Raw genomic sequence first — 12,720 nt, 5'->3', positions numbered from 1 at the left:
TTGTATTTACTTTCCAGCTCCCTTTCCCCCTCCCCAAGTCCTGATGAAGGGTGTAAATCCAAAACGTCAACTTTCCTACTCCTCTAATGCTGCCTGGCCTTCTGTGTTCCTCCAGCTCCACACTGTGTTGACTCTGATTCCAGCATCTGAAGTTCTTGCTGTCTCCAATAGTTGGCCCAAATCCAGGGTAATATAAAAATGTCTTAATTATCCACCTCATCCAGCTATCATACCCAATGGCTATAGACATTAAATAGCTCAATCCTGTCATGCTGTGTCCAGCGTTTACAGCCCTATAACCAACAGCACCCCAATGTCTTGGTCCTATCTGACCTCCGATGATTGGAAATTATGTTAAGGATGCAGTAAGACTGAATGTGAGAGCTGGTGCATGTTTGTGTTCCAGTGTGTGGGTAGAGACGTGTACACACACCAGACAAATGCAGAAATCATAAGACTCAGTACAGTGAGAAGCAGATAACTTAGTTAAGTTGGGTGGCTCGAAACAACAGTACATCATATCACTAAAAGAAAGAACACAGAGGTAAAAAGATATTAGAATCCAGACAGACAAGAGACTTAACAATACACAGAGAGAGATACAGAACAACAGAAAATGGCATAGCAACAGAAGCAGAGAGAAACATCAATACACATAAAGAAAGGCAAACATTTATTCCCTAGCCCTGGTTGCTCTGACAACGAAAAATCTTACTGGATCATCTTTGAGTGTGCAAAAAGCCTTCTGCGTCGTGTGGGGCTTGAGCCACTTGGAGTTCCTTCTGAAAGGAGTGAAATGTTCCTCTCTGTTTCCAGTTGAGTATTTCATTCCGGTGTCAAGCCTTTATGTTGGTACCATTTGTGAAAAGATAGCAGAGTGATGGTGCCACTTGACTAGCGCTCCTGAGGTCTCTAGTCTTTAAGGACATGGCAGCTGGTAGAACTTAAGTTCAGTTATACAATATGGAATTTATATGAGCATGTCCGTTCACTGCTGCTCATGATGAAGTTTGCTGCCACTATCCTCTTTAACTGAAGGAAACTACCGAACCCAGCTTAGTCTATTGGAGAGAAACTCCACTTCCTGGTCCAACTAGAAGAGTCTCTTCTGATTTACAAGGTTTTGGCAACTTACACATTAGCAACTAGTTACAGTCTTCATCAAGATGATAAACATCCATACTGGCCACCAATGCAGGGGTGCATTGATAGTATCCCTTTGAAGTCTGGGTTCATGTCTAGCCTCTCCAGAGGTGTGCAATAAAATTTCTCTGAAAAGATTGATCAGAAAATATCTATATTGAGACGATAGAGATTGTTACATATAACATAGAACAGTACAGCACATTACAGGCCCTTTGGCCCATGATGTTGTGCCAAACTTTTACCCAAAACCGAAGGTCTATCTAACCTCCATCGCTACCTTATACGATCATCCATATGCCTGTCTAAAAGTCGCTTAAATGCCCGTAATGAGGCCGGCCCCACTAGCCTCTCTGGCAATCCATTCCACACCCCGACCACTCTCTGAGTAAAGAACTTTCCTCTGACATCTCCCCGATATATACCTCCTTTCACTTGAAAACTATATACCCTTGTAAAAGCTACCTCCACCCCAGGAAAAAATCTCTGGCTGTCTACTCTATCTATACGTCTGATCATTTTGCACACCTCTATCAAGTCACCTCTCATTCTTCGTTGTTCTAAAGAGAAAAGCCCGAGCTCTCTCGACCTTTCCTCGTAAGACCTTCCCTCCATTCCAGGCAACATCCTGGTAAATCTTCTCTGCACCTTTTCCAAAGCTCCCACATCTTTCCTGTAATGAGGTGACCAGAACTAGACACAATGCTCCAGGTGTGGCCAAACCAGGGTTTTGTACAGCTGGTGCATTACTTCACGGCTCTTGAACTCGATCCCTCCATTAATGAAAGCTGACACATCATTCGCCTTCTTAACAGCTCTATCCACCTGGGTGGCAGCTCTCAGGGAGCTGTGGATATGAACCCTGAGACCCCTCCTCTCCTCCACGCTGCCAAGAACCTTTCCGTTAACCCTGTTTTCTGCTTTCATTTTTGTCCTTCCAAAATGAATCACCTCACACTTTTCAGGGTTAAACTCCATCTGCCACTTCTCAGCCCAGCTCTACATCCTATCAATGTTCCTTTGTAACCTGGAACAGCCCTCCGCACTGTCCACAACGTGACCCACCTTTGTATCGTCCGTGAACTTACCAATCCACCCTTCCACGCCTTCATCCAAATCATTTACAAAAATCACAAATAGAAGAGGGCCCAGAACAGATCCTTGTAGTACACCACTCGTAACTGAGCACCATGTTGAATATTTTCCGTCCACTACCACCCTTTGTCTTGTAAGGGTCAGCCAATTCTGAATTAATAAGACTTTAAGGAGAACACCCTGATGATGCTTACAACATTCCTTAGTTAACCCTTCAGATCCTTATACGTCTCCTCCACCCGCAAAATTTTCTTGCTGTTATTACTGTTAGTTACATCGACCACAAGCTCATCTCCCCCACAGTTTCTGGCTTTATAAATGCAGCAAATGTGGAAGATTCACTGTTCTCCCAGAACCCATTCTCTTTGGAGTTGAAATATTGATAGTTTTCTGGATACTTTGATTCTATTCCAGACTGAGGTCTGTAGCTCATTTTAAATCTTTAATCGCTTGGACTTCCTTTACTGAGACTTCTTCCCTGCCGTGGTCCTGAATCGTTAGATATTAGTCATCACGTCTCAGTGGTGGCTTCTATGCAACTGTGTACATACTTCCACAATCTGCATCAGCTGATTTAATTCACAAACTGCCTATGAATCTGTGCTGAAGGCCCTCTTGTAGCGCATAGAGTCCCTACCTCTGGATTGTGAGACCCAGGTTCAAGTTCCACTTGCACCAGAGCTGTGTAAAAAAACATGTCTGAATAGATTATTTCACGAAAAAATGGATCTGTGCTGAAGCAAGGAAGCTTTTACTTCACTTTGCCAATTGGTTTAGATTCTCTCATTCACCCTCAACAGTTGCATTTTTGGTGAAGTCACACTTCTCCACTAATCTGTAAGGATCATTAATTAAATCAACTGGTTGCTGAACTCGATGAACACTTGTTCTTTCAAAAATGTTATTAGCTCTTAGGTTGAAGTAATTGTCCAAGACTTTTAGTACCTCTTCAAAAGTATCTGTTATTTCTTTGACTCCCTGGCAAGTTATAACATCATCAGGTATATTCCCAATTCCTTATAGAAGTGTCATTAGTTAATTGTTCAACTTCTGATTAAGCAACCAATTTGGAAGCCGTTCAATATCTCAGAAATTGTTTTTTCTGAGATGTCCAATTCCGTGTTCTATTTGACCCATCTCTGCAATGAAGTCTTCCTTGCAGTATTACTTTTGATGCCTTGTCTTCTAAATGTGAGCATGTATGTTGCTTGCTTAAAAGACTTTTGTTTCTTAGCAGTAGCATTTCTACCGCTCTGAGCCATGGTCCTGGTGGATTCCCCTGTGTTTTGCAGCTAAAATAGAGACTTTCTGTCCTCTTGTGGCTAAAAGGCAAGATTGCCACCCTGCACAGATTAATTTTTGGTGAATTCCTGCCATTCATGGATAATGTGAAGGAATCCTACATTCTTCCTGCATTTCCATTGAATGAATTCTGCTGCCTGTCTTTAATAAACAATTCCTATTTAAATCACTGTGTTCTGATTAAACACTGACCAGCAATGCCTACATCGCAAGTAGGAATTTTAAAAAAGTTATAGGTTACATTGTTATGATCGACATTGTTACAGAGACTTTGAGAAGGATTAAACGTTAGGTCTCTCTTCTTTGAAATCCTCAGTTGTTCCGCTCACTTCTCAGGATAGCATCAACATAATATGGCACTCCTGTAACCTCTTCAGACACATACACAATGTGAAAAATCAAACTAGTCTCAGCACCTATCAGCAATTGTTGTAAAATCTCATCAGGCTCACAAATGTTCTCAGGAAGGAAATCTGACATACTTACCCTGACTGGCCTACATGTGACTTCAGACCCACAGCAATGTGATTCACTCTTCACAGCTCTTTGAAGGGATCTAGTAAGCCTTCAATCTACGAATGAACACAATTTTGAAAAACACTCAATAGCATTAAGGAATGGACAAATCACACTGACATTGCCAATGACAAACATATCCCGGCCGAAAGAACAGGTCTACTAGAATATTATATCTCTTTTCACAGTTGCTTCATATTCTGATAAGAACTCCTCCACTGCAATCATATCCATCATTCTGGAGGGAAGCACTATCCATTATAAATGTCACACTGATTAGACGTGTGTATGTGTGTGGTGTGTGCATGTCTGTGAACATGCATGTTTACTCAGGTGAACGTATGCACACACTGGAGAGGGGTATGCACTGATCAGTGAGTGATGGAATGAACGGGCCCTTATTTCTCCCAGGGCTGTGTGAAGATTTGGTCAGTTAGTGGTGAAGAGAGGAATTGAAAATAAATGAGGGATTTTTTTTTCCAAAAAGCCTTAAAGAGTGCACTGGTGAAGAAGCCCCAGGCTAGACTGTTCGCATGCTTGGCATTGCTTGTTGAGTGAATTAGCATTGGCGCTGATGTGTTGCTATGATGCAGATTTTAACATTTCAGTGCATTGCTGCTGTTGATGAATATTCTATGCTGTATGTGTCTGTGTAACCCAATGGGCCTTTACCTCTTTAAAACGTGGGGCATCATTTAAGAATCTTGTTGCACAGAAGCAGACCATTTGGTCCATCTGGTCTATGTCAGCTCTTTGAAAGACATATCCAATTAATCCAATTCTCTTGCTCACTCCCCACAGCCTTATCTTTTCTCTCTCCTTCTCAAGCATTTCTCCAATGGCCGTTTTGAAAATTACAATTAAATTTACATCCACCACCCTTTTCAGACAAAGCACTCCGGAACATCATAATCTAAAAAAAAATTTGCTTCACATCCCCTCTGGTTCTTTAGCTAATTACCTTAAATCAGTCTCCTTTCATTACCAACTTCTTCATTGTATCAAAACCTGAAATAATATGAAATATCTCTGCTAAATTTCCTCATAACTTTTCCCACTAAATAATATAAATATTATATAAATTCCAGTTTATCCGCATTACCATGCTTAATTGGTAGATGAATTGGCCACAAGAGGTTGGCAGCAGAAGTGTTCGATTCAGCACTGGGAGTTTCCCACATTTTAACTGCTGTCTCTTTATTTTTCTGGACTGAGACTTTTACAGAATTATGTGCAGCAATGCAGTTAGCTCAGGCAAATTTTAACTAATCAGTCACCACCATGACACGGCAGACTGACTATTTTATTTATCAATTTGCTGGCAAAGCCACTACACAGGTAGCTAGGACCTAAGAGCATGAAAAGACCATTCAGCCCTTCTATACTGTTCCACTAATCTAAAGGAAACTGGTTGTGAATTCAACTCCACTGTCCGGTCTCCCCATCACATGACTCAGAGGTTGATCAAAATACTATCTAACTCAGCCTTAAACAAGCTCAATGAATCACCCCACCCCCCCCAAACAGCCCATCCCCAAACCCCATCTAAATGTCGTGCAAATGCAATGGTGAGTTGCATCCTTGAAGCATCTGGGAAGGTGCTCCCTCAAGACAATGTTAAAGGGAGCTCCAGGGTTCTGAACTGATTACACCCTGACATATGATGTAGGTATAACTGGACACATGGCCCAGAGATCCACACACGTGATCCAGTTATACCCAGGACATGAGATCAACCAATGGCTGAACACATGACTCAGTGACACCAACATGTGTGATGCTGACAGCCAGTAACTGCCCCATATACCATAAGTCAGAAACTGGACTGAATAGAGATCCGGACCCACGAGGCCAAGGAAACTTTGGCGAGTTGCAGGAGTGCATCTCATTGAGGTACATACTGTCACCGCAGAGGCCACAGGCCAGAGACGTCTTTGGCACCAGGGTTACTGTGTACCAAGATTTTCTGTAAGCTTTCTGTCAGTCTCATTTTGTACTTGGCCACACAGCTGTCTCATGGTCCAGGTACCTGCTTTGAGGGCTTCTCCAGTCAAGCCCCAGTTGCATAGGTTTGTTTAATCAATGTGAAGTAATTGAACAGCAGCCACATGCACCTCAGTGCCACAGTATGCCCCTATGAATACATGAAATGGAAAAATATCATCATTTAAATAGCACTGAGATTTGATCCATTGTTTTAATTCTAAAAACCCAAATAATTCCAAGAAAATTTCACATCCAATCTTAAATTGTTTAACTTAATTTTTCTGATTCTCATTAAGTGCTCTACTTTCTAAAAAGCATTCACAGGCATGTGTCATATGAAAACTTTTTATTTTTCTGATTGCCAATGTTAACATCAAACACGCACTGGACAGGGGCAGCACATGTTTAGAGAGAGATTAAAGCCTCCTGTACCCTTTTAAACTAAAAGGGAAGCCTCCTCTACACTATTCCCATCAAACCCTCCCAGTAGAGGGACAGCATGAGGTTCGATACAGAGTAAAGTTCTCTCTACGCTACCCCTATCAAAAAACTCCCAGCAGGGAGTCCGATACAGAGTAAAGCTTCTCTACGCTTTCCCCATGGCAACATTCCCAGGACAGGCACAGCACAGGGTGAGATACAGAGAGAAGCTCCCTCTCTCTTATTTCTCACCCTAATTTCAGGAGGGCACCCTTCTAGTTCTGCCTGTGTAGCATTCCTTCCAGTGGCGATATTGATGGTATTTTGGATTAAAACTATGCAGACTCCCCATAATTAATGTTCTCATGGGCTGAATCTGAATCCACATGTGCCGAGTTAAAGAGCAATGTGTCGTGGTCAAGCTGGTGAATTCGTGGGCTCGTGTGCTAACTTGCCCCAGGAAGGCCTTTTAAACAGTGCCCAGGACAGAGCAGCATGGAATTAACTGCACCAAGAGGGTTGCTCATATCCAGAGACTGCATAGTTGCTTTGCATTCTGGAGACTGTGCACCCCTCCAAGGACTCAGCTCTCTTGTGGACTTACCAGCCTTAATCCTGTCGTATTTCCCAAACTATGCATCCTCAATCTTGTTCAGTGAAACATTCAAAAATTATTGGTTAGACCATCACTGAACCATGTGGTCAGTTCTGTGCACTACACTTTATTCTTGATGTGAAGGCCTTGGTGATGGTACTCGGCCATAGGATATCAATAATATTGAGACTCTGGAAAAACTGGGATCATGCTTCTTCAAGTAAAGATGATGGGTTTTGTTGGCAGCAATAAAGATATCAGTTTTCTCCAACAGACCAGAAGACTTAAGATCCTTTGTTTAAAAAAAGCAGTGGGGAGATGAAAATAGAAAGATTCATACACAGAGTTAATCTGGAACATGAAGCCTGAAAGAACGTACTGGGAAGGGGAAGTAGCATATTTAGTAGGAACTCGTACAATATTATTGGACAAATATTTGAAAAGATAAAAAGCAATTTCAAGGGACTGATGGATGACTCCTTCAAAGAGCTGGCACGGGCATGATGAGCTGAATGGCCTCCGATTTGTATTGTATTCCAGTACAGTTCCAATATTGTTAAAACGTCTGGGAGACTGCAAAGCACCAGGTCTGTGTAATCTAGAAATTGTGTCACCCGCCCCCCTCCCCAGTAACTGTGTACCTTCTGCACTGTGACCCCAAAACCCCTCACCCAGTGCTGACTTTCTGCCAGTTTCTGCATATCCCTTGGAGAATGCATGGCAGTAATCTCTGTCTAGAGAATGTGATGAAGACATGGACGTCAGGCAATCAGTGTAAGCATGAGGTAGTCACCAATAAACCCAATGTGGAATTCAGGAGAAATCTCACCGCCATGGGGTGGAGGTAAATGAAATCAATATATTTAAGGGGAAGCTTGGTAATTGTGCAAGAGGGAAAGGCATAAAGGATGTGCTCATAGGGTGAGGTGAAGCCAGTTGGGCAGTTCATGGAGTTTAAGCACCATCATGGACAAGTTTGGCTGAATGGCCTGCTTTTGGCCCTAATCTCTGTTGAATATGATGTCAGCATTTCATGTCCTATCATACATGTGACCCACTTGTCATCATGGTTACAGATAAGCACATTGGGATTTGCACCTCGGTGCCTCATTGCCAGCTCAGGGTCATTCATGTCCCTTTTTCCAACACTGGCTATCCTCAAGGATGGCAAGTGCATTTACCTATACAGTGTAACATTATACCGGGAATACCCGCCTTCCAAACCTCCCACAAACTGGTCCATCACACAAGAACAGTCATTTGTAACGGAGTTGGCCAGATGTTAAGTGTTGGAGTTCATAACAGTTCAGTTTCCTGGAGTTTGGTGCTGGCTGTTAGGACTTGGGTTACACAGAGCCATTGTAAAAGTGTTGATGTGATCTCCCGCAACTGGCACTTATTCTAATGGAACCTCTTTTCTTTGCTTCTGTAGATATGAGGACAACAAACCGTTTCTCAAGTAAGATCTAGTGTTACAATGTCAAACCTAGTGCAGCTATTATTCGCTGTTGTCTGACCCTGTCGGCTGCACCCTTCCTTTGTATGGTATTAACAATTGCAGCGTTCCTCGCTATTTCTGGTGTATGAGTCACTGTTGCCAAGAGAATCAGAGAACATAAGAAATATGTCGATGGGTGTCTTGTGTCCAAGAGCGTCACACTTTAAGAAGAATGTCAAAGCCTTGGAGAGGGCGTAAAGAAGATTGGCTTTGGTTATGTAGATAGACTAGTGAAACAGCAGGTGGCCCCTTTTGAAAAATGCAAGTTTGAGGGGTGACTGAACAGAGGAGACTGTGAGTTTTTCCGGAGTAATTAGGAGGATCCACAGACAGAAGAGTCAGTAACTACAGGACACAAGTTCATTATAATCAACAAAAGAAACACAGGCAAAGGATGAGGAAAGTGGCTCTGGTGCATTGGTTAAAAGGGTGGGAAGCAGATTCAGTGATAATTTTGGCTTATTTCAAAGTATGAGAGTACTGAACAAGCCAGATATTTGTTAAAATCTGGCTTTATTGTCCATAATCTTTGAAAAATGTGCGGAAAAACCAAAAGTGAATCAACAAATGGCAGGATGAATGTAAACCCCAATAAAAATCTTTATCATACAAACCTGAACAAAGCAACTGCAAATCATAATAACTAAACAGCTGAAATGAACATTCAAAGCCATGAACACTGTGTATACAATTTACTTCTACCAACTAACTGGAGGAGAGGGGAAACTTGGCTTACAAAGCAGAAGGATATAGCAGCGTTGCAGAGCACCAACTAGGATAGTACATCCAGAGTGAAACAGGAGAATGTCTACATCCAAGTTCAGCTGGAAAGAGGGAGAGCAAAAGGAACGTTGGCCTTTTTTCAAAGGGAACGTAGTGTAACAGTAAGGAGGCTTTGCCGAAACTATACAAAGTGTGACCACAACTGGAAGGCTGCGTGCAGTTTTGAGTCCCTTAACTTAGGAAAAATGTACTGGCTTTGAAGGCAGTCCTCAGATTGTCATAAAAACGTAGTCCTTTAAGGAAGAAAATCTGCTGTCCTTACCCAGCCTGGTCTACATGTGACACCAACAATATGGTTGACTGCCCCTGAAATTGACTAAACAGGCAGACAGTTTAAGCGCAAATAAGGATGGGAAACAAATGTTGACCTTTCCAGTGACTGGCCACGTTCCATTTAAGAAGGAAGAAAAATGTAAAAATAGTGCAGTCTTTACCCTTCTTTCACTCCTGGTCACTATTACCAGCCATGAGAGGGCAGGTGCACTGTAGGTTTGATCTAGTTATCCATGTCGGTCTAGCCTATCAACACTGGGGTAACAACTCTTATAAAGCCATGTTTATCTGACCTCATTACACAGTTCCCTTTGTTATATCTGAATTTCTTCTCTGCTGATTTGAAATGCATTTCCCCCAATCTGTACTCTTAACACAAAACTTAAAATGGAGGAAAACCTTTATTTTCAGGTCACCTTGTACTTTACACCAAATGAAACATCTCTTCAAGTGTAGCCACTGTTGTAAAGTAGGCAACATGGCAGCCAAATTGCACACAGCAAGCTCCCTCTGAGGGAAGTATCATAATAAGTAGATCATCTGTTTTGGGTGAGACTGGTTAAGGGGTAAATATTGCCAGAACACCAGATGAATATCTCATAATCTTTCAAGCACCATTGTGACATTAACACTTGCAGAAACCTTAGAAGGCAGTTCTCGGCTGAATTGCAGCATCCCTACCAGGGAACACTGCTTTTGTGGGTGGGTCAGCAGGCTCTTGTGCTGAAGTGTTTGCTTTGGGACTCTTTTTATTCATTCACAAAATGTGGGCATTGCTGGCTGGGCAAGCATTTGTAGCCCATTCCTAATTGTGCTTGAGAAGCTGCTGTCTTTAACTGCTGCAGTCCATGAGGTGGAGATACCGCCCCCACCCCCAGCCACCTGTGTTTATAGGGAATGAGTTCAAGGATGTTGACTCATTGACATTGAAGGAACGACGATATATTTCTGAGTCATGGTAATGTATGACTAGAACTTTCAATCTCCTGACTCAGAAGCAAGATGCTACTCATTAAGCTCTGGCTGATGTCAGTGGAATTAACAATGGGAGAGATGTTAATTCATTGGGTTGTGAAAATATTTACAATATTACACAAAGTCAAAATGTAGCCACAAGCCTGCTGTTACACAGACAGGGTCTAGAGGCTTTTGATCACCTTTCATTGAAAGCAGTTCAAAGGATGTTCGCTCAGCTTCAGGGATAACAGCATTGTGTTATGATCCAAGTTTTGGCAGGTTGTTCATACTGTCATTACTTTTTAGAAGCATGGAAGGCAATTTTATTGAAACGTACAAGAATCTGCAGAAACCTGAGAAGGTTAGATGCTGAGAGGATGTCTCCTCTCATGGGGGAATCTAGAACAAGGTAAACTAGTTTCAGAATAAGTCACACAGCGATAGTAAGAACTGCAGATGCTGGAGTCAGAGATAACACAGTAAGGAGCTGGAGGAACACAGCTGGCCAGGCAGCATCAGAGGAGCAGGAAAGTTGATGTTTTGGGTCGGGACTCTTCTTCAGAAATGGGGAGGGGGAAGGGAGTTCAGAAATAAATAAAGAGGAGGGGTGGGACTGGGAAAGGTAGGTGGGATGGTGACAGGTGAGTGCAGGTAGGAGATTGTTCAGTGAGATGGGAGATGCAGATAGGTGGAAGAGAAGATGGACAGGATGTGTCAGGTCAAGGAGGTGGGGATGAGAGGAAGAGTTGGTCATGGGATGAGGCTGGGGATGGGGAGATTTTTTAACTGGTAAAATCCACATTGAGACCATCAGGCTGTAGGGGTCCAAGATGGAATATGAGGTGCTGCTTCTCCAGTTTCCAGATGGTGACATTTTGCACTGGAGGAGGCCCAGGATGGACATGTCACCCAAGGAGTGGGAGGGGGAGTTGAAATGGTTCGCGACTGGAAGGTGTTGTCGTTTGTTGTTCACCGAGCCTAGGTACTCTGCAAAACAGTCTCTGAGCCTCCACTTGGTCTCACCGATGTAGCGGAGGCCACATTGCGAACAGTGGATACAATAGACCACGTTGATGGATGTGCAGATGAAACTCTGTCGAATGTGGAAGGTTTGTTTGGTGCCTTGAATGGAGGTGAGGGGAGGAGGTGTAGGGACGAGTGTAGCACTTCCTGCGGGAAAGGTGGTGGGGAGTGTGAAGCGGACGAGGGAATCACAGAGAGATCAGCCCATATGGAAGGCAGGTCGGGTGGGGAGGGAAATATATCTTTGATTGTAAGGTCAGATTTTAGGTGGCGTATGTGGAGGAGAATGAGTCCTTTACTGAGGACTGACTGTCCTCAGTGAAGGAGTGGTCTGGAGGGATGGCGATGACCCAGCAGGGCTTGGGGCTGGGACTGGGTGTTGAGCTGGTGGCTGGGTTGGAGCTGGCTAAAGGGCGGAGTTAGTGACACGTCAGCAACATCAGTCATGGGCAGGGTGAGGCGTCAGTGACGTCGATCTTGTTGTCGGAAGTGACATCGTCCCTGATGTTGGCGGCGGGAATGGCGTCCTTGACGTACATGGCGTCTCATCTCCACCTCCTTGACCTGACACATCCTGTCCATCTTCTCTCCCACCTACCCACTCCTCCCACCTCACTAACCATTCCCCACCACTCCCTACCTGCACTCACCTGTCACCATCCCACCAAACTTCCCCAGACCCACCCCTCCTCTCTCTCTTTATTTCTGAGCTTCCTTCCCACTCCCCATTTCTGAAGAAGGGTCCTGACCCAAAACGTCAACTTTCCTGCTCCTCTGATGCCACCTGGCCTGCTGTGTTCCTCCAACTCCACACTGTTATCTCTAGTTTCAGAATAAGAGGTCTTGCATTTAAGTCAGAAGTTAGGAGCAACTTCTTTTTCAAGAGGGTCATTAGTCTGTGGGATTCTCTTCCCCAGAGAGCAGTGAAGGCTGGATCATTGAATATTTAGACAGATTTCTGATCAACAAGGGTTGTGGGGGGTACAGTAAGGAAACTGGAGTTAAGGCTACATCAGATCACCCATAATCCTAAATGAATGGTGGACTCAAAGGAAAAAATAGCCTTCTCCTGGACCTAAGTCATATGCTTTCATGTCCTATATGTTTGGGTAGGTTTAAATGGGAAAAT

The 12,720-nt window shown here is 43.4% G+C and overlaps 1 protein-coding gene across 7 annotated transcripts in view; it reads left to right on the top strand.

The window, feature by feature from the left end:
• LOC125447480 (adhesion G protein-coupled receptor L1-like) overlaps positions 1 to 12,720 on the top strand; it is a 518,001-nt gene that overhangs the window by 489,567 nt on the left and 15,714 nt on the right. For 4 of the 7 annotated variants that reach the window (XM_059639848.1, XM_059639851.1, XM_059639849.1 and 1 more), the window contains one exon: positions 8,490 to 8,516. The exons of the other annotated variants lie outside the window; for them this stretch is intronic. In XM_059639848.1, coding sequence (XP_059495831.1) covers positions 8,490 to 8,516 — 27 coding nt within the window. The remainder of the gene's footprint in view (positions 1 to 8,489; positions 8,517 to 12,720) is intronic. 7 annotated transcript variants of the gene reach the window in all.

This window comes from Stegostoma tigrinum, chromosome 35, assembly GCF_030684315.1.
Source record: "Stegostoma tigrinum isolate sSteTig4 chromosome 35, sSteTig4.hap1, whole genome shotgun sequence".
In the NCBI taxonomy this organism is placed as follows: Eukaryota; Metazoa; Chordata; class Chondrichthyes; order Orectolobiformes; family Stegostomatidae; genus Stegostoma; species Stegostoma tigrinum.
This window is presented reverse-complemented; position numbering and strand designations above follow the sequence as displayed.